The sequence below is a fragment of the Urocampus carinirostris genome, chromosome 10, assembly GCF_059441175.1.
Source record: "Urocampus carinirostris isolate Australia breed hairy pipefish chromosome 10, RoL_Ucar_1.0, whole genome shotgun sequence".
Taxonomy (NCBI): Eukaryota; Metazoa; Chordata; class Actinopteri; order Syngnathiformes; family Syngnathidae; genus Urocampus; species Urocampus carinirostris.
This window is the reverse complement of record NC_142358.1, coordinates 35146448-35169179: the sequence shown is the minus strand read 5'-3', so window position 1 is coordinate 35169179 and position 22732 is coordinate 35146448. Positions and strand designations below refer to the sequence as shown.

Genomic DNA, 22732 nt, shown 5'->3' with positions numbered 1-22732 from the left:
GTGTCCCCTGCCCACTGCCCGGTGACTGCTGGGATGGGCTCCAGCATCCCCGCGACCCTACTGAGGATAAGCGGTGCAGCTGATGAGATAATATGAGATGAGAAAATACGACAGTTTGTAAGGGCATGGAGCTGTGGAGGTTGACAGGTATGGGTGTTGGAAAGTTATACACACTACCCCTTTAAGGACTATTTTCTAGTAAGGAACAGGTACCCAACCTCTCACACAGTCCCGATTGCTGTTTTTTTTCCGTTCATCTCCACATCTCAATGAAACATCTACAACGTCATTTTCGGGAACACGTTAACTTTAGTGTGCTGACGTTTTTAATGGTCGGGGGACATTGTACAAACACTCCCACTATGAGTGTGCGCGCGGTGCGCTCGTAATTGAATTGTGAATCAACCGGCACGCCGTTTGCGCTCCTCCCGCCCCCAAACCCCGCCTAGCCCCGCCCACCTCAGCTGTCGTGGTTCTCTCAATGCAACGCCCATTAGGGACGGAACGGAAGAAGAGAGCGTGTGTGTGTGTGTTTGAGTGAGTGTGTGAGAAAGAAGGAAGGAAAAAAGGCAGTGTGGACGGACCAAGTGCCGGGAGAAAGAAACGCCAAGTTTGGAAGTGACACCAACTAGAATTTGGGCTTGACTTTACAAGACTTCGAAAGAAGCTCTTTTGAAAGTGACCGGCGCGCGCCAAGCTTCGAATTTTTTGGGGCGGTTCTATTCAAAGCGGTTCCCATGATCATGACGGCAGCTGTCGATATGAAGCCGACGTTGACAATCATAAAGGCTGAAAAAATGGACGGTGAGTTGCGGTTTATTCATCAGATACTCGAGTGATTGTGTCTTGGTAGTCCTCGGTTGTATAGCCTCATTTGTATCGCGCTAATTATCGGGGACATGACGTTCGGATTGCCGTGTCGCTCTTGCTCAACGTGGGACTCCCGCGTGCGAAAAATGCAATCACACCCGCGGGGTTGATAATGATGCAATCAGGGAATAACTCTTCTGCTTAATGACTGAATTTATCATTTTGTGATCGGGGTGTAACACTCGGAAAAGTTGGCATTTCCCCATCCTTTCAGTTCTTTTTAGTGCCAAGTTTCACTCTTGCTTTGATCCCAATCTGTCCCCGTGTTTATCTCCATCTTAACTTTCATCCTTGACCTCCGCCAAGGCTGCTGTCAGCAAGGGAGGCTCGACCGTCAGTTCCATCACCAGCAACTTCGTCTGTCCTGCCCCCCTCCTCTCGCTTTCCCCTCATTCTCTCTCCACTGCTTGACTTTTTGAGGTGATGAATTTGCAGTGTTGAGGTTTGCCTCCCTGCTGACCCCGCTTGCTTGGGACTCTTCGCTGACTTCTGGGGTGATCCAGGGCTCATGCTGAGGATGACCACAACCATTGTCAGCTGGTCTTGTATGTTTTACGTGCATTCATTTTTAGAGTTTTGCATGATGTTTTTAAATGAAGCATTTGTTTGTGTGCTTCATGGAAAGAAGCACCTTGTCACGTTAACCGCAATCATGCATCTGAACATTTTAGATGCAAACAAGCACGTCACAAGGTTTGTTGCAGTGATGGTGTTCAGACAACACAGGTTCATGTTCACTACATAGCAGATCGTCGAGGATTTTATCGACTCAATGTGCCATGAAAGCAAAATTCAGAGATTTTTCTTTTTTTAGTGCGAGCCACACAATATATTTCAAAACAAAAATCAACCAACCCGTCACAACTGATTTCCAGGCAAAAGCTAACTCTTCTGTGCATTTTATTTCAATGTGTGACATTTGATGATTTGATAAAATCTATATAATTGCAATGCTAGAGCTTGTGTCCCATGTCAACAAATGGAACACTTTCTAATTTGTCTCTTCAGTTATTTAAGATCTTTGAGGCTCATTTTTCTCATGAATAGTGGTTTTAAAAAAAGGTGCAAGCAGTTATTTGGTAAAATTTCACAAAATACCGTAAAGAAAAGGATATTGATGCAATCAGAGGCGCTATTTGTGCAGAGATCCGCCCACCTTTTCATCTCATCCAATTAAATTGGTCTGGTGCTTAGCTGGTGTTTTTGGGTGTTTACAATTCGTTTTGTGTGTTTTCCTTATAATGTGTCTGAACAGTGAAAATGCATTGTTTAATGAGCTTCCATTTAAAAGATTCCCTAGGGATGTACAACCAAAACAGGGTTTGTTGGTGTAATACCATTAGTGTAAACTGTATTTAAAACTTAGCTCTATATATTTTGAACTGAACAACAAGCCTACTGTGTTGGTTTGGCTTTCCATACACTAAAATGGGACACTCAGAGAGAAGATCAATTTGGCTTTTATTTTATCACCGAGCCAATGTGCTCATGAAAAGAGCCATATCTGGCTTGTGAGTCATATTTGTCAGACCCCTGCTCTATGAGAATGCATCCTACTGTGTACATTTATTCTATCGTGATTTTGAAAAAAGATTGTCTTTTCTTTATCGGCCGAAGTCAAAAAAGAACAGAAAACTTAATTCGGACAGATTCACACAAACGTTTTGGTAAATGATACACTAGTTTCTTAGAACACCTGCAAGCACTCGCTGCATACCATAATGCCAATGCGCTAATGTGGTTTATAGGCCACCGTGCTACAATATATTTTTATAACATTAGGTGAAGTGTTCAGTTTCAATGTATTCAAGGTCCATGTTCTCTCCAAGGGATGTAACTCAAAAATCGCCAGGGTCAAGCGTCCAACAAAGTCCAACATTCCACTGTGTTGTTTCTCATCCAGCAACCACACTCATGATCAATTCATTGGGAAACACAGTAACAATGGTGTCATTGTCCCTAACAACAATTTCAAAATGCTTCATAGTGTAATCCAGGAGGTCAAATATATGTTCATTGACACTGATATACTTAACTCCTAATAATATGGATATAAACTACATGTGTGTGTGCTTTGAAGTTTTACCATCCCGGATTTTGTAAATATGGAAAATTTTCATTGCCAAGAAAGAAAGAAATGTATAATATTATAATCAAAATTTCTTTCCTCAATCATCACGTCACACAATAATTTTGTAGCCCAACAGGAGACAGTGATTACTTTCTGAATAGACTGTGTGAGAAACATGGCGCCATCCACAGCAAAACAGAAGCATCGCTTCTAAAATAAAAGCACTTAATTTTGTACATTTTAGATCACATTAGGACTTAGAGGCCTAGTCAAACTTTTTGGATGCAGACTGAGCTTAAATCTTGTGCCCTGTTATTAAAAAACACTCAGGTCTACTGCAAATTATACAAATTGTCAGTTTCAATGACACAATATAACTCCTCAGAATGTGGTGCCATTGACTGCTATAAACGTCAAATATTTTTTGTGAGGGTGGCAGTAAATAGGCTAGTTTCAATAAGGTCAATCTACTATAAAGCAAATGGGCTTGGCTTTCTCAGGAAAAAAAGTGGCGATAAATGGGTTAAGATAGGTTCAATAAGGTGAGTGAGTCTATTTTAAAACTGATGGGCTTGGTTTCTTAGAAATGGAGATGACAATCACTTGAAGTTCTGCCTGAGTTGAATGGTCCCGCTGCCTTGATTAAGAATTCCAGTTAGGTTTAGCAACCGAGAGGAATGTTCCCGTTGATCATGCGTCATGCATGGTGGTATTGTGGATCAAGAGTTCAGACTGACGTTTTTTATCTGCTTGAAATGCGGTCTTGAGTAGCCTTCCAACTCCATCGGTGTCTTGATTCTTCTGGCATGACATATGGGTGACGCGTCCCTTGCTTCGGTACCGCCAAGCAAAAATTACGCTGTGTTGCAAAATGTTCTGTTTTGACTTTGTTGTCTCTGTGTTAGCACTTTTTGTCATGTGCGCTGTGTAATACATTCTGCCGTTAATGTGTACACAGCCACATGGCAGCTGTGCAAACATTATTTGGCTGATCAGGGTTTTGCTTGATGTGATTCGTCATGCAATTGAACCTATTAAGGCTAGCAGGCCCTTTTTTTCCAACACAATTGCGTATGTTACACAGTTAAAGTATGCCAACCTGGGAACTAAATGGTTCTATTGAATCAAAGCTTTTGGTAGGTCATGTCCCCTTTATACCATGTGTCACCCTCCATCAATCAATGTGTTGATCAGGCTGCAAAGTAAGTCTGCTGAGTGAAGTACGGTTAACCCAAACAATTTTATTTGCGATGTTTTATGTGCCTCACTAGTCTCATCGTGGCATTGTGATTAATTTTATTTTTAATCTGGAGAGAGACTGTGTTAAGGATGGAGATGGTGTTCAAAAATAAATCATTTTTTATATGTCAGTCTGGAATCTCTGGATGATTACAATCCTAATTTATTAAAAACAATAAACCCAAGACACACACTTAAATCAACATTTGGTGGTTAAAAAAGCCTCCTGTACAATTTGTAAGAAAAGAAAAATTACTCTACTCTTAAAGGCTTACTAGTTAGTAACAATCGTTTTATAATTAGCACCAGCTTCAAATGATCCAATTTCAACTTTTGATAGTGTGTATATATATATATATATTTTTTTTTTTCAAATTCAATTTTTTAAAGCTACTAATTAGATCAATAAATGGCCTTGTGTCCAGCCATCTAACCATGCTTTTGAAATTGTCAAAATACAACCCTAGTGGTGTTGAAACCAGAATGATGACTACAAAAGAAAAAATGGTTTACTCAATAATCCACCTTCAATGATGTTGTTACATGAAGTTGTCAGTTCATTCATTACTTCCTCATTCAGCCTGTCATCTACTGCGTCGCCCACGTAAACATATAATCATTACACTGAGTCTGCCCTATCTTAGTTTTCCTGGCGACTACAAGCCTTAATCATTGCTTATAAAATGTAGTCATAAAGCAAGCCGTGTTACGCCAGCAGTCTGCTAAATTGCAAGCATATGGTGAGGTAGAGAAAGGGGTTGCGGGGGTGGAAAGCGTTAAAACCTAGCAAGGTGTGGCCTAGCAGTAGTAGTTACGGCTTATCAATGCACTAGAAAGTTCCGATGGGAAACGTTTTCATGGAGTTCAACAAACTGGCATTTTACATGCACATTTCGCAATCCAAATGCTAGTATGCCATGAAAATGAAATGTGTCTTAGCAGATGAAATAAAACCAGCTGTGATGTTTCCAAAGCCTTACACAACCACCCACTCAATCAGGTTCCTCCCGTTGTACCCCCGACTCGTTTTTTTTTTTTTATCCCGGCACCTTAATGTGGTTTGTAGTTTGCGCTTCTCTCTGCAGTAGGCGTTTTTTACTTCGTACGTTTTAATACCTGAGTCATAGTACTTGCTTTCTGCTGCTGTGGGACTGACAACTATCGTCTAAAACGAGTGACCGGTCTCCATGATAGGTGATAGTAAAGCAGACATGGGTCTATTAGATTATGGGAGGAGTATTCCCAATGTCTAAGAACACAGCTGTTTTTTTTGGGGGGTTTTTTTTGCCACTTGGGCCTAAACCACTCAGCCTGTTTGCTATTTAACTTCCAGATTTTCTTTTCTCCCTGTTTATGCACCACACCTGCTTTCACAGTTTGCAAACTTTTTGGCAGAACGTGGGTAAATGGGCCAACAATTACAGAGCCCCACCTCCTTTTCTGAACATAAGAGATATTATTGAATGCATGGCTTGTTGATGCAAATCGAAAGGACAAGGGTGTGTTTGTATGAAGGGTTCCTGCGGGTATTTAAAAACTTAGACTTAAATTTGACAACCGCAAATAAAAGTCTAGAAAAGGTTTTTAATTTTGTTTTCAAGTCTTAAATGGTAAAATACTATACGTAGCCATAATACAATACAACGTTTACTTATATCTGTACATTCGAGGAAACTGCGGGTCAGATGTATCGACATTTCGTTCTGTATACACGTGTACTAGAATGACAATAAAGTAGATCTGAATCTGAATTAAATTTACTCTTATGAACTCTTAAATGTCTTAATTTTTCCCTGGCTTATCTGATAGTTTACTTATTACACAGTTGTTAACTCTAACAAAAGTATGGAACAATGTGCCGTAAAATTGTTTTTCGTTTTCTCTGACTATCGATCTCTGACCGATAATCGCAATGTGTTGGTCAGAAAATTGTCGTCGGTAGGGTTCAGTTCCACTGCATGGTCACCGTGTCCGCCCCCCACTGGGAGTGTTGCATTCTTGGCGTTCCCGGGGTTAGCTTGGGCCCTATACTCTGTTCCGTCGTCTCCCCTCAGCGCCCGGGTTGGTCCGTGCCCGTCCCCGACCGTCGCACGGTATTGCTAATGGCCACCTCAGTCCCACCCACGCCGTCGCAGCCGGGTGCCATCAGGTGCCTGGGTCTGTCACGACTTGGTGCCAGCGTCCAGGTATCTGTATGCCAGAATAAGTGTGAGATTTTTCTTTAATCTCATTGGATGTGGTCTTGAAAAGGTATTAAGAAGTCTTAAATTCGAATGGAAAAATCCTGGGGGAACCTTGATATTGCTGGGTTGGTGGCGTTGAACTTTCTCGCGCAACATATTTTTGGACCCACTTTTACCTTTTTGTCACGTGCGCCCTCCTGCTCAAGTAGAATTTAGGTTGAATATTGCACCTACTCGAAAATATTTTATCATACACATTCACTATCAACAACAGTAAAACTTACAGGGATGTGATTTTTCCGCTAATTCGCGGAATTCCGCTTTTTTTTATCTCCAAAAATAAAATTTTAAAATTTCCGATTTTTTAATTGGTAAAAAAAAACAATTTCGTCTCGACAGCGTTCCATTTTAGTGTTTCCGTAACTGAAATGAAACGTACTTGCGATTGGTTGAAGTCTCCGTGTTGACCAATAAACGCGCTTGTTATAAAGGCGTAGGAGTATGCCACTGTTCATTTCTCACACGTTTTTGTCGAGTGTTTAAAGAAAGATGTCCGAGATCGAACGCAAAGATGCTCCGCGAGTTAAAGAAATTGCTAAGATCGTAAAAAACAAGTTTCGATCGGACTGGTTAGAGAAGGAATTATCTACAAATGTTGGTGACCCCGACGTGATCCAATGTAGCGAGCAGAGACGGGAGTCGTAGGCGGAGTGTCAAACAAAGGTGCCAACGAAAGCTGCTTTAATGACATTTAAACTGGCAATAACAAAACAAACACGAGAGTGGCTAGAACCGGCCGAATTAAGAGTCCCCCTAGGAACTCGCTAACTCAACAATGGTTCCGTGGGTGAATTATGTACAACCCACTACAGTACTTTCATTTATAGATAACATCTTCTGCTATAACAAAGACATTTGTGGTATGTTCTAATATGAGTTACTTTTCATTTGGTCATGATACAATTATTTGTTCATGAAATTTGAACTCTTCAACATGATTTATGTGTTAACTTAGTAATCACATGAGTTAGATATGATGATATTCTCAGTGATAGTTTTTAAAAGCAAAGGCAGTCCAATGTTTTTTTAATGTGACTGATTTTGAGTTGACTTAAACTGTAATTTTATATGGGATAGTTCAAAATACATTGAAAATTTATGCTGTTGTTTTGTCTATTTCTTTGTCATCTGAGTGCATTGAAAGTACTTAAAAACACGGAAAACCCATGAGCTCCGGGGGGCTTCGCCCCACTTATCCCCCCACCAGGGCACTGCCCTGGACCTAGCTGGGTGCCCGCGGCCCCCAGACCCCCGCCTAATTTTCAGATAATTTCACTTTGGTCAAATCACATCCCTGAACTTACTATGCAAGGAGGCTATTTCCAAGGGCCACATAACTTTCACGTTTTTTAATTGTATTTACTTATGTATTTATTTGCTGCCTCTGACAGCATGAAAAAGAGAACAGTCATACGTATTAGGGAGACGGTAGTCCGTGATTTGTTCTGATTCGAAGCAAAAACGGTACAAAACAAATCACTGTTTGAACCCATACTCATGTGTGTTCGTACAAAAGCTTCTGAAATCAATCCAACTAATTTCTTTATTTAAATAGGTACTTTTGAATGTGAGTGACCTCTTCAGCAAATTGCATCGGAATACATGTTAACGTTCTGTTTTTCCTCAAACATAAAGTCAGACATTAGGCTACAGTCATTGTTATTTTCGCATGAAAAGAAAAGCCTCAGCCTTAGGAGGAATCCTTATGTGTTTGTTTGATAGTCATTTACATGGTCAGGTGGTCACATTGTGAGTCAACAGGCAACAATTTTACAAGGCATAGTCGTTTGTTTTCATCATGGCAAGTCACACTGATCGTGTGACGCTAATGTTAACCACCCCCCAACCCCGACACGCACTTTGATGGCATGAGTCATTGGTAACAAGAAGCAGATTTTATCGTGAATGATGAATTTAAATCAAACCCATCTCCATTTGCAAAACCCTGAGTTGTATTTTTCCACTCATGTGGTGGACTTGTTTTTAAAATTTTATGAGCTCAGCTGTTTAGTTTCAAGAAGATTGAAATGTGTCAGAAAAGCAGAGCAAACTGACAGATGTTCCCAGATGTTTTAATGCTCTTAAAAGCTACAGTCTCCACAACCCAAAAATAGAAATATTGTTCATCATCTGATGCAGCCACAAATTTGCCACTTAGGCCCCCTATTCACTTTAGGTCACATTACAGCAAAACATATAAAAACTGGGAGACATATTGTACATTAGTGATTGTAAAACACAGGAAGAATGTTAAGCATGTGGAATGAAAACATTGTAGCATGGGGGAGGCATTTATTTATCACCTATCCATCTGTAGCCCATAGCTTGCTTGCTCCAAATGCATACTTTCCCACCACTTTGACCAGGGTTACAAACATCCTTTTATTTAAATTGTTTTTATCCATTACATTGAATAAAAACATTGATTTCGGCATTGTAGAATCTTACTTTGACTAAACTTATATATTGTTTTAGAATTTTTTATTTGACTTCAGACAGCAACCTTATTATAAGTTGGGCTGTCACGATTATGACATATTGGTCTGATCACGAATATTTTTCATGTTGGTGAATACTTTTCACATTTGCGATTACTAAGGGTGGGACTATATGCTTTTGGTCACGATTTGATTGCATCACGGTCCTAAGGTGCAGATTTGATTGATATCACAATTCTCAATAATTTGGAATCTACTAGTGTGTTGCTATTCAAATTGCGATTTAATTTTCTTTCCTAAAAACACCAACTTATATCATACACTTCTGGGACAATAAACCAAGAAGGATGTTCAAACAATGCACATTAGTCCGACTATTTTTTTTCAAGTGAGACAATGAGAACATAACATGTAATGTAATATTGTAAAACATAGCTCCAAATTCCGTATTCCAAAATCTGAAATTTTCCAATACGCAGTATGGGCGATGGTCTTTGCACATAAACCGGCAATTCATGTTGTAATTTGTTTTGGCCTGTCTGAGCTGTTCAGAAGTTTGCTCAGTAATCCATCTAGGGTTTGCTGACATGCTGGGTCGGTTAATGTTGATATCAGGGTGATGACGTGAAAGATGTTCGGTCGTGTTCTTTGTGTTACCACAGTGGGATATGGGTCTGGGATAACGTGTTCTGACAGTTTTGGTCATGTGTGGCTCTGCCTTCCCGTGTGTCCATACTTTGGATTTAGAATTTATGGGCGCTGGCCTTAGTTCTAGTTGCTCGCTTTTTTTCGTCCAGTTTCCATTTCCGTATGCTTCTCCACATTTTTACATACTGGACATGATGTCGCAAAAGTCAATCTCGAAAAGAAACATCGATTTTAAAAAATCACTCAAAATAGAATCACGATATATTCATGAATTGACTTTGATTTTGGTCCCACTCTTGGCGATTAGTCTTTTTTTTTCTCTCAAATCTCCTTTGGGACCACCGTTTACTGAAATGTCGAGGCTCTGTAGTGTCGTCATCATAGCAGGTCCATTTTTAGTTTCAAAACTGCACACCACTTCAGTATTTTGGAAACATTTGGGTATTACATCAATCAACAAGGAGCCTCAAATACCAAAGAAGCGATCTGCAATGAAATGATCTGAAATGATCTGCATTTATATAGCGCTTTTCAAGTCAATGACTTCCCAAAGCGCTTTACATTGTGCTTCACATTTCCCAATAGCGGCCGTGATCTGTGCAGCCATGTAAGGCGCTAACCTGCTTATTGGGGGTAATTGGGGGTTAAGTGTCTTACCCAAGGACACTTCGACAAGTAACACGGACAAGCCGGGATTCGAACTGGGATCCCTTAATCATAAAACGATCGCTCTACCTCCTGAGCTACTGGCGCCCCAGCAAACTCTGTCTCAGGAAGATGCCAGCGAAAGGAGCAAATACAACCAATCTTAGGCAGCATTTGGAGTCCAGACACCGCCCCTGGTACAATTTGCCAAGCTAGTCGGGAAAGGAAGAATGACAACCAATCCAGGGGTTGCAGCTTTTAAATTGGATATACATGAAGTAAACACACTAGTTACGACACACAAACAAGAGAAGTGATGCGCGATAACAGAGTATTACACGATACATTATTACTTAAATGCTGATGTTATGTTAACAGAGCTTAAGCTGTGCAATTGTTTTTAACAGTTTGTAAGAGAAACTTTATTTTTACTTAGTTACGAACCACCTTTTACCAGTCTTTGTTTTCAAAGCCGAATAACTTGAAGCAAATAGACATTTGTGTGCTGCATTCACTTTAAATGTGTTAATCTTAAAACTTGAAGCGAAGCAAAGAAACATTTATCTGCTCTGCTGCTGTATTCACTTACAGTGTGTTTGTTGCAATTCGAATATTTATTTTTCTTCATATGTGCACCTCAATTTGTTCAAAAACTTGATTATTGAAAATTTGAGGTTATAATGCAGAGGGCAAAAAAAGACAGTATTGTTATTATTTTTGTGACAATTAATTGTCTCCAGAAATTCCTAATTTTCAGTGCGCCTTTGCCAAAACAAAGACAACTCCTCAATACCATTTGTTATCTCCATTCCAGCGACAGTTGTTGCTTAAACTTGACAATATGGGTGGACAAAAAAAATCCCCAAAAATATGTTAAAAACCTGTTTCAAACTCCTTCAACAAATCATTGTTTTGTGTAACAGTGCAACGTTAAATTTGACTTCAATCCTACTTGAAACATGAGGCAGTAAGTGGACATTTGTGGTGATGATAGTCACTTAGCCATACAGACGGTTCATTTATTATGTGCAGCACTTAACATGACGTAATCTATAGCTGAAAGGAGTGTGCAATATACACCCCCAACAAAGGATATGATGAAAAGATAGTTGTTAGATTTACTTGTGTGTCTTCTCTTTTGTGCTTGCAGGTGACTTAGAGTGCACATTTGGTTTGCTCACTAGATAGTCTGAGGTTGCAATTACCGATAATATATATAACGTCAACAATGCACAAAACTTATTTGCTCCACGCCCCCAAAAAAGGAAACACTTATGAACAAAGCCTAATTTGCAGTATTTTATTCCTGTGACAACTGTGGAACATTATGTTACTGGTCCAGGTAATACATTTTTCAACCAGGTCCTTTTTGTAAATGTGTATCAGCCTAGATGAAAAAAAATGGGCTATGTTTTGTGGGGGAAAATGCAACATGCTGCGTAAACTGTTTGTCAGATGTGTCGTCTGTTTGGTCAAATGCCCAAACAGTCTCTGCAGAGCATTCCCTGTTTGTTTACAACAAGGATAGAGCTTGGACTTGAACCACCTGCATTCTCCAGTGGAACACTCAACTGACAGTTTCATATTTTTCTGCCTAGCGTGGGAACATACTGGTGGTATGAGATGTTGAGCTATCTACTTTGGACAAATTGCTAACACAAATTTGAAGAAGGGAATTTCATTTTTACTTTACCTGTGTATAATTCTAGCGATATATGGCTTTGGTTGACTTGAAAGAAAGGAAGGTCGAAGTACTGTAAAAAAGTGCAATATAGAAACGTAAGACACTCCTAAACCAGAGGCCTTTTCACACTTTGCTCATGGACAGTTACGCAAGCAAATTGGCAACCGAGTCATGCAGAAAGTGTTTTAGTTCCCTAGCGAACTGCAGTAAAAAAAGTACCATGAACACATAGGTGAAAAGATGTTTAGCATCTGTTAAAGTGCAGTGAGTTAAGCAGGAACAGCCCCACAAGCGCATCTTAAGCTAATGTGATTTGTGAGAAAAATAGACGTGCATGTACAGTATAGCAGCTGCGCGGCATTGCTCTCACTTATTGTCTACTCCAGTAGCCGGCGTGTCTGCGGTGGTGATGATTCGGAACAACTCCGCTCCCATTGCCAAAGGCAGATGTCAGCAGGAGTGGCCTCATGCCACACAGCCTCCATACGCCACCGCAGGCTTGCGCTTCACTGGGGCAGCCAAAATCCAGTGGTTGCTGTCTAAGAATAAAACTACAGTTTCAGCATCAACGTCTGTTCTGCCAGGATTGTCCCTCTTTGTATTGCTGTCTGGCATTTACATTGATATGAGCAGATTCTACACTTTTCTGAATTCCTGGGTTGGGAATTTAAACAGCTGTCTGAACAAGTAGCCATTTGAAAAGCAGACTGCCATGCTGTCCTCCTCCCTTTGCTCCACTGCCGCTCTCAGTTGGCACTTTAACACTTCGTGGTGGTGAATAGGCCGCCTTCATATGTGTATGATCCCACTGTCTTAGACCAAGAGGACCCTAATAAGATCTCCATGAAAGGTTCTCCAAGATATGACTGCAACTTCCGGTCAGATATAGGTAGACGTTCATGCCTTAAAATGACACTTCCAAGTTTTTGGCAGGCAGCCAAGGCGATCATTCCTTGTGGGATTTTCAGAAGCCTCTTTGCGGTTGATCTTAAGTAACTGACCTTCACCTGAACTCTACTAACCACTGGAAGTTGACACTTATCCACAGGAAATTGACTTTTTAAAGTGTTTTCAACACCAGTGCAGGGTAAAAAGAAGCAGAAATGGACTTCTTGGGTCATTTGATTATCTTTTTGCTGCTGAAGTCTGCTTCTCACTTCAATACATTGCTTACTGCAGGACTAATTATAGCTCAGTTGTATAATTTAAAAGTATGCAGTCCCATTGTATTGGTTTTGGTTGCATGTGATGCCTGCATCATTGCATCACAAGAATGGAGGCTATAGTTTTGGTTTTATGAATGAAGCGAGTCTCCAACAGAGGCTGTCAGATGGCACTTAGCCTGTAGTGATGTCACACCAGAGACACTCTAAAGTGAGGGAGTCTTTTGAGACCTCCCGTTCATGGAATCGTATTACAAGTTGGTGACACATCCCGTGTACTTGGCGGTACTGAAGCGCCCACCTTCGCAGGATGTTCCCTGGCTATCCTATTCAACTATCCCATGGTCTTGTCTCCATTAGACCTCTTAAATACAAAATTCTTAATACTGTAAGCAATGTGATGCTAGAGCTAATTTAATTCAATTGTAGGCTTTTGTATATTTTATAGATCAATAGCCTGAATGGAAGTTTTGCAAGATGCAATGTATGCTTTTGAGACTCCCATTGTAAAATGAGCACAGTCAGCAGCCTGGTGAAAGAGGCGTGGCTAATCAATATCTGAATAACTGATCCACTTCCCAGAATAGACAAAGTATACAATGAGATCTTTCTTTATGTTCTCCAATGTAATATGCACTAGGAATCTTGACAGCGCCACTCCTGCATGTTTTTTAAGCTAAGTGGGTAGAACCACACTGTCTAATGTGGAAAGTAATGACTTGTGAATGCTTGAACTCGCTTGACCTTTTTGTTTCTAATGGGACTTGCAAGCATTGAAATCCTATCAGGGCATCATTTACTAGATACCGCCTAAAATGATACTAGCTTTTCCTCTTTCGCTAATGGACGCACGCTGCGCATTAGCTCTCTGCCATGGGTAAGCTTCATATGGATCATTCTCAGATGATGATAGCGCTATTACCATTAGTCCTTTATCAATGAGCATATGCCGTTCTCACTGGCGTGCCCATCTTGAATGCAGTTCACAAAGCTTAAAAATCAATTTGCATGTAGAAAATAACCTTTTGATGAGTGTTTTTTCCTCAGTTTGCAACATATTGACAAACTTTGTCAAATCCCAAAACGTGCTTTTCTAGTAGAGATGGGATCTGTTTTATAAGTGTGTGAATACCAAGATAGATGCAAAAAAAATATGTTGTCACAAGGTGTATTTTTGATCATCTTTCGAAAAACAGATATGCAGTACACACTTTTATAGTGAATTATCTTAAATCTGCAATCAAATTGGCAGCCTTTTGGAATGTGTTCTTCTGACTTTTTCTGAACTGAAAGTCGTCACTAGATAGCGTCTTCTCATATTCATGAATGTCACAACTTAAGAGTGAAAAAGACAAAACTGAGGGCACATGGCTACCATTACTACTATTCACTGTTTGAGTAATGACGGATTATCTTTTTCATCATCCTTTTTCAAACAAAATAAACCCTCCCTTTGCCGTTCCTTGTTGGACTCACAAAAAGGGTTTAATGGCAGCTTTTAGTGTTACATGACTTTGATGGAGGATTTTGTGTTTAAGTGGATTCAGGTCTTCAATGGTAAGTTACAAGTTGCAAGGGGCGATAAAAGCGATGGGGAGGGAAAGCTCAAACAGCCAGGAAGCGCAGACAAACTCGATCGAGTTTAAATAAACGGCTGCACTTTGCCGTGGCCTTTACATCAAAGCCCAGACTGTCTGAGCTTAAATCCCAGCTCAGCTTGCAGCAAATGCAACATGTAGATTTAATAAAAAATGAAGAGAGCATGTTTAGTTATTTTGAGCCTGCATATTTCACTTTTTATATCATTTCATTATCCCCAAATGGAGAAATTGAGGCTCCAAAATCCGTCCCTCCCTAGTAGATACACCAGTATTTACTCTATTTGAAGCAAATTATATATTATTCTAACTATAACAATTAAAAGCAACATAAAAGCTATGTAACGGTTCTATAAAACGTTCTAAATCACCACTGTACACTGTGGGAAAACTATTTGACAAGGAGGATAAGTTAAAAAGGAAAGACCAATATAATTTTGCGCCGACAGAACTTAGTTCTTTAAGCAAAAGAAGGGAAAGTTGCGACAAATTCCTGAGTAGGTCGAGGTGTCTGTGAGCCCTGAAGGCAGGCACGAGAGGATAGTATTATCAGTTTTTGTTTTAAATTGTCAGTTTACCTTGTAAAAACTTCAATTTAAATGTAGGAATGACTTACACTTTTTTGGTGAGGCACATATCGGAAATCGGAAAATGAAAGGACTAACCCAAACATTGCAATATGAATCCGCGGCAGTCTACGACCCTAATCAGAATTCTGTGGATGGTTCCATAGCTTTAAATAATCCGAATACCAATAGTCCGTTTCAAATCAAATTATTGCCTGCTTGTATATGTACACAGTGATGATGTAGTCATTAAATATAAATAAGATCTAGTACCAACTTCCAGACGGTAATCCTTAAAAAAAATATGCTCATGTAAACACAAGCATTTACATATTACAAGACACAAACCTAATCTTGCCAACTGAAACTATTTTTTGCTTATGCAGTTTTATACAATGATAAAGAATCTTCCATATTTTGGAGTCAAAAGCATTAATTAATGAAATGTCTCACTGCATATATATATATATATATATATATATATATATTAAAGGTCGACCAAATTTCGGCCAGGCCAAATATTGGCACCGATGTTTAGGAATTTGGTTGATATTGGTATCGGCGTTTTCATTCATTAGACTGGCTGCTGATTAAGCCTCTTTAAAGCAGCCGAGATCTCTCTCCGTCGCACCTACATCTCCCGTCCACCTCTCTCCTCGCTACCCACCCCGCCCTTTCTGATTAGATACGCACCCGGGGCGGAGTCGCTGCAGCAAAAAGCAACACAATTTCCGACTCTAAACATATCCCGACATGTCTGAGTGTGAATCAAGCCACTGATAATATTGTAATGACCATATCTGTTGTCATAGATGCACACAGTCACTGATGAGGTCTGATCAACAAATAGCAAGCCGTAAAAACTCATTCAACAAGGCGCTACCGTCACTCACGTCCATACACATACTGATTAATCGAGACAAACCTCTGCGCCAGTCACCTCCCTCCTCCCTGACGTCATGTCCATACACAAACGTAGACGCAAGTTACAAAAATAACAGACATCACAATATTGAGATTTTTAAAAGTTTGTGGTAGAAAAGCAGGTTTGTGATTAAAAGTTTAAACAAGTACAGTAGTTAACTTTTTTAAGGGACCAGGTTTAGGTGGAGACTGCTCTATTAGCTCTTATCATGACATTAGTTCATCAATCTGGTTTCTAAAACGGGAGTGCCCACACTTTTCAATTTATAAGCTCCGTTGAAATTGTACTTGTTTTTTTTGGACTTTTTTATGGTTAATTTAAGTCATGTGGGCAGTATTGAAATTTTTTTCACACAAAAAAAATCAAGCAGTTATTTAAGTTTGTGTGTACCTTTGTATGAGATGATGCTCAACTTAATTTTATTTCCTGCCCGTTTAGTTTTTAGTTTAAGTAAAAGATTATTCGTGTTACTTGTGTTAAAATTATAATCATTCAAAAAGTTTCAGAAAGCCATTAAAGTTTGAATTTATAACAATTATTTCGCACACCAATTGTTAAGCTTTTACAGAAATTATTGGTTATCAGCCTCCTTTTAATACTATTAATCGGTATCGGCCCTGAAAAACCCATATTGGTCCATCACTATTTTCTAGGTCATTTTTTTTGGTTAATATGCGGCGTCTCAAATGTATGTATGTTTCATTATGCAGTCAGGCGATGGCCCTGTAAGAAAACTGTTCTTGTCAGAACCAGTTTAACCTAAAGGGCCTTTGTGTAGTTGATATTTCCACTACCACTCTACATTTGGTTTCGTTTTTACTCATGGCCCTCCAACCCCGTACAGAAGTTATTGTCAGACTGCTCACTTCTGAATATACAGTTATTGTCTTGTAGCTTATTTGTGCTCAAACTATTCTGTATAAAAAGACTTGTAATTGCTCATCTCCTGATCTGTTCGGCCCGGCATCTTTCATCCAGGATGTAAATGAACACATGGAGCAAAAAAAAAAAAAAGCCCCTACCGCTTTAGTTACTTGAATATGAGAAAATTGGGGTTGAATTTATTTGACCATTCACATTATTTTTATCGCTGTGCACAAAAACCTTCCTTTTTTCAACTTTACACAGGATAGTCTTCGCGTTAACTCTTGACTTAAGCTATTTTTTTCAGTCAATCTGTTACATATTACTAATGTTACTAAATAAGATCCATTCTGATTTTGATATGGTTGGTTGTTTGGATCCTTTAACCATTATGGTCGTGGGGGCACCATTTCCTGTGGTGTGACCAGGGCAAGTACAGCCTGGTGGGGCCCATCCTTCTCCAGGCTAACTTATGTTTCCACCCGGACTCGAACATGTCTTGGTTTTAAGGCATGAGAGCAACATGAACACAACACTTTTGTTAAAAAGATGACGCATCTTCAAACCACTCTAAATTTAGTTGAACTGTAACTGTAAATACTGACTCCATCTTATCAGAGGAAATAATGACATAACGTCTGACTGGCAGTAGTAACAGAACACATTGTACCCATCTATCCTGGTTGTTTAACTCACAATAAGCCTATAAAATATTTGAAACATCTGTGATTTGTAGACTGTGGGTCCAGTTAGCTTTTTTTGCGGCCTATTCTAGTTAATGTTGTTGGCCTCAGGGTCTCGCCGGTTCTTCTTTTATCAACTCCCTCATTGGCCTGTATATCCCCCACTTTTTAGGTCTGGTCAATCTAATTAGACGAGTACAAGTCATCAGGCACTGTTTAAAGGCATCAAAGAGAGTTCTGTTCCCCACTGGGTGCCCACTGGCTGTGAGCAGAGAACAGTGTGCATAGTGTCTGAACGAGACCCTCAAGATAGCTCACCCAGCCCCAAAACTTGGCCATTCTTAGCCAACAGCCTAGATGACATCATCACCTCATCTCTTGACTCATGACCCTTCCCAGGGTTTGACCCCATGTTTGGTGTGGTGACAGCGGGTCCTCTGTGTTAGGGGCAACATTGTAGGAGGCCTGAGAAGAGGTCATGGTGTCACTGATGGGCACCAGGAGTTAAACCCTGCACCCACCCAGAATTTTAAGGTATGCCAGAAAGGTTAGCCTTTGCAGTAATGGAAAATACGCAAACAGTGGTACTTCTTTATACAAGCTTGATTCGTTCCAGGATCATGCCCTTAGCTCAAATTGCTCGCGTAACTAGTGGATTTTCTCGATATGAAATAATTTTAAGCCAATTGTTCCGTTTCCATCTTCCTAAAAGAATCCAAGTGAACCCTAAATAGCTATAAAACCCATCTTTCTTGTCACTAAAAACACATCCAAATGGTAATCAAACATAAAATAATATGATGATATTAACAAAATATAATGTGTTAATTATGAGCACTTACCATTAGCCTGGAATGCTGATTCTGCCGGTAAGCGGTCTCGAGCAGTGAGCGGTCTCTAGTGGTAGCCACTGGGGATGCTGGATTATCCGTCATATGCGAGCAAGGTTTTTGTTACAAATAAAACTCGTATATCGAAATTCTTGTGTTTTAGAGGTGCTCGTATAGAGAGGAACCACTGCATATGGTTTATTCAGATTCGGAAGACCAGGTGATATTTGCTTTAGGAGTCATTTAGGTATTGTCTTTTTATTATTAAAAACTCTGATTCAATTCGGGTGTGTTCCGCATTACAATTGTTCTATGCAATTTTTGTGATTGTATGAGTGCATGTTAGAGAGAAATTTGTAACACCATATTGTCAAACTAATTCCTCTGTAATTTCTGATTTGGCAGATCCGGAATGTGGAGATGTTCCTCTGCTAACTCCCGGAAGTAAAGAGATGATGTCCCAAGCTCTAAAGGCTACATTCAGTGGCTTTACCAAAGAACAGCAGCGACTGGGTATTCCCAAAGGTAAATATACTTCGCATTAATTAGGTATCATAACAAGGGTTTCCATCCCAGCAATAAATTAGGACTTTGAAACCACAATGTTGCATATGAAACATTAAATCCTTCAGAAGATATGCAAAACATGGCTTCATTGTGGGTATGTTTTTGTCGGAGCCGACTGCAGCATTCTTAGAATGTAGACAGCAAAGTAATTATGTAGCGTGCTAATTGAGGCCAACTGCCGAGCCCGTTTATGTTGTTGACAACAGTACAGTATTTGTCAGTTGAATTGTACAGCCATGCCTCCATTAGCTTCTGCATGTTCAAATCCATCCATGGTTGTCTGTCTGATCTTGGCAGGTTGTATTCAAGTCATTGCACAACACACAGCTAACCTTCCTGCACAATATTTGGGTCATGATATTGATCGAAATTTCTGCCATACTTGATTTCAATGTACAAATGTAAGCCTCAAAACCGTCTTATTCTTTGCAGACCCCAGACAATGGACAGAAAACCACGTAGCAGCGTGGCTAACATGGACTGTGAACGAGTTCAGTCTGAAGAATGTTGACTTTGACAGATTCTGTATAAATGGCGGCAGCCTGTGTGCAATGGGCAAGGAACGATTCCTGGATTTAGCACCGGACTTTGTGGGCGACATCCTTTGGGAGCATTTAGAAATGCTACAAAAAGGTAAGAAAGCTATTTTCTAATACTAGGGCAACAGGGCTGATCTGACTAGAATGTAATACGTGAAAAGTTCACCGAAGAGATGTGATATTTGCTTTTATTAGTTAAGTCGATATTTGCCATAGTAACTGGAGCCAAACAGGAAAGCACACGTTAGCTGAGGTCATTAATATTTCATAATGCCGCTTGCAGTTACGTGATACATAAAATCAATGTCGAGGACACTGACGCTCAGCAACCGATTCTTTATCTATTTTTCATGAAGAGGATACAAAGCATTACCCAAACAACGGACTGACCTCCAACTTCCAGGAATCCCGTTATACCTCAGACTACTTTGTCAGTAAGTTCCTGCCACACTCAATTTCAGTCATGCTGTAATATTGTAGGTTGCTATCCTTAAATAGCATAGGACATTCAAACATTTTGAAGGGAAAAAGGCTTTCCTATTTTTAATTGCCATTGAAGCAAATGTAAGCGATACAGTGTCAGTTTTTCAATCATTGTGTGCATATTCTACATTAGTCATTCATTTGAACGTCCACAACGTGTCCTTTTTAACAGAGAATCATAATTATCTTGTAAAACTATCATCATCCTCATTTGCACAAAACCTAGTCATTGTCTTTGACATTGAAAGCTAGCATCTTTATGAAAGTTAGCTATGTATTCTTTTACACGAAAATAAGACTTCTTCTTTTATGCAAAAAACAAGCACTGTCTTCTGTCGAAAGCAAGAAATGATCAGTTTTATTTTGAAAGGTAATGTTGTTTCAAAAGCTTCTTCGATGCCAAAGCTAGTTCTTGTCTTTGATGCCAAATTCTAGCGTTTTCGGAGAAGCTAGCTTTGATTTTCCTACACCAAAATTATAAGCCGCAGTCTTGTGTTAAAATGAAGAATCATCGTTTAGTGCTGTTTTAAAAGCCAGCTTTGTCTTCTATGCCAATAATTACAATTGTTCCATGCAGAAAAATGTTGCTTTTCATGTTAATAATTATCATTATAATCTCCATTGCAAAGCTCGCCTTATTTAATCATTGAGTCATATTGTTACATTATCCTCAAAAGTTCATAAAACGGTTAAAAAAAGGAGTGGTTCATGTTACAAAAAACAGTTCTTTGTTTTTATAAATCAATGGTGACCAGCTGCTATATTGGCCTAAAAATAGCAAACTGGATTTTGTGGTGTAGTTCTTGCCCCGGGTTCAAAGACCAGTATGAATAATTTTTTCATGAACATTTACTGTATGTTCTGAGTTATAAGGTGCACCTAAAAACCCCAATTTGTCCTTAAATGTAAAAGTTATATAAACTAGTGCGCGTTATGTGCGGAAAACATTGAAAATGAGTTACCGTGCACTACCAAATTGCCTCCCACAATGTCTTCCTCTTCATTTAGTGTCGAATAAAGTGTGTTTCATAAAGAGTTGAGTATTGTATCGCAATGTGGCGATACAATGCTGTATTTCAGTGGTCCCCACCCTTTCCTGTACCACAGACCGGTTTAAGGTCTGACCATATTATCAGGGCCCAGCTCAATAACATGAACTATTTGTTACGGTAACTAAAAACTGCAATTGTGATCAGAGATATAGTCTTACTGATCAATCAATCCAAAAATACGGTACTTTTTCACTTTTTAAGCAACCTTAGCCTTTACTGTAGATGTATCTCCTTATGGCTTATAGTTCGGCCTTAAATATGAAAAAAAAAATCACAAAAAACTATTTTCGGGGGTGCGCCTTACAACCGATGCACTTATATATTACAATATTGCGGAAAATACCGTGCATTGTTCCACATGGTCTGGGAAACTAACCGGTTACCATTGAACCACTCAGTTTCAGAATAAAACAAATCAAATACTACGGACATTTTAGTCAAAATGTTTCCGAGTTTCTTAATGTGAGTTTATCTTGGCTGTGTCACAATAAGCCATGATTGTTCCGTTTGCTCCAAATATTGATCGCACTCCTCTGTTTTGCTCTCCTCTTTCCTGCTCTGTTTTCTCTCCTATCTTCAGGCTACGGCATCGAGCACGCCCAGTGCGTCCCCCCTTCCGAATACTCTGAGCCCAGCTTCATCACGGAGTCCTACCAGACGCTTCACCCCATCAGCTCCGAGGAATTACTGACGCTGAAGTACGAGAGCGAATACCCGGCCGCCATCCTGAGGGACACGCCTCTCAACCCCCTGCAGGGCGACTACTTTTCCGTCAAACAGGAGGTGGTCTCCCCTGACAATATGTGCGTGGGACGTCTGAGCAGAGGTGAGGGGAGGTCACGCATCAAAACATATGGAAGGGATTTGAGTGAGACGTTCAGAATAGTCGGCCGAGCTTTATAATGAGCAGAAGCCTGTTTTGTTTTTATTGGTGTTTGTGAGGCTCAGCAGTTTTGGTGTGTCCATTTCATCGCTGTTTGCATCGGAGTGTGCACATGCTACCAGTAAACCGGTACTCTGCTTGGTTTGTGGTCTCAAAAAACCGATTTTCCCACAGTTGTAGGTCAAAGGAAAAAATGATTTAGGAAATAACTACCTGATTTATTCATAACACAAAACTCAAACACAAATTAAAATGCATACTGTTTTTCCAGATATATATTATATATATTAAGTACCTTTTAAGAGAATGTGCAAATTATCAGTTCGGATTTGGGAAGCATGTATTAGTTATTGTAGCATATAAAAAAAAGAAAAAGGTTCGGCCCCTTCGAGTCTCTTTTTGGTTGGGCTACATTCCAGGGGTTGGCAACTCAAAACGTTAAAAGAACTAAATCGGACCAAAAAATACAAGCATGTTTGGACCCACAAAAAAATAAAAGCTTAATATAAGTGTTATGAGGAAGGCTACACACACAGTGTATATCTATCTGTCTTACAGTCTTACTTATTGTACTATCCATCTGTCATACATACATACATGGGGTTGCAACAACTAATCAATAAGCTCGATTAAAATCTATGTTTAAAAGCGTTGGGAACTACTTAGATCATTGATTCCTCACGTGACTTACGGGCCACCAAGTGTGTTAAATAAATGGAAATAAGAGTGCAATTGACGAAA

General features: G+C 39.7%; 1 protein-coding gene across 2 annotated transcripts in view; it reads left to right on the top strand.

The window, feature by feature from the left end:
* The first annotated feature begins 520 nt into the window (after positions 1-520).
* Positions 521-22732, top strand: part of ets1 (ETS proto-oncogene 1, transcription factor) — a 46993-nt gene continuing 24781 nt past the window's right edge. Inside the window, exons 1-5 of one of the 2 annotated variants that reach the window (XM_088345156.1) lie at positions 521-804; positions 18873-18992; positions 19467-19667; positions 19930-20007; positions 21689-21934. In XM_088345156.1, coding sequence (XP_088201282.1) covers positions 738-804; positions 18873-18992; positions 19467-19667; positions 19930-20007; positions 21689-21934 — 712 coding nt within the window. In that variant the 5' untranslated portion in view covers positions 521-737. The remainder of the gene's footprint in view (positions 805-18872; positions 18993-19466; positions 19668-19929; positions 20008-21688; positions 21935-22732) is intronic. The other variant, XM_088345157.1, reaches the window with a different exon arrangement.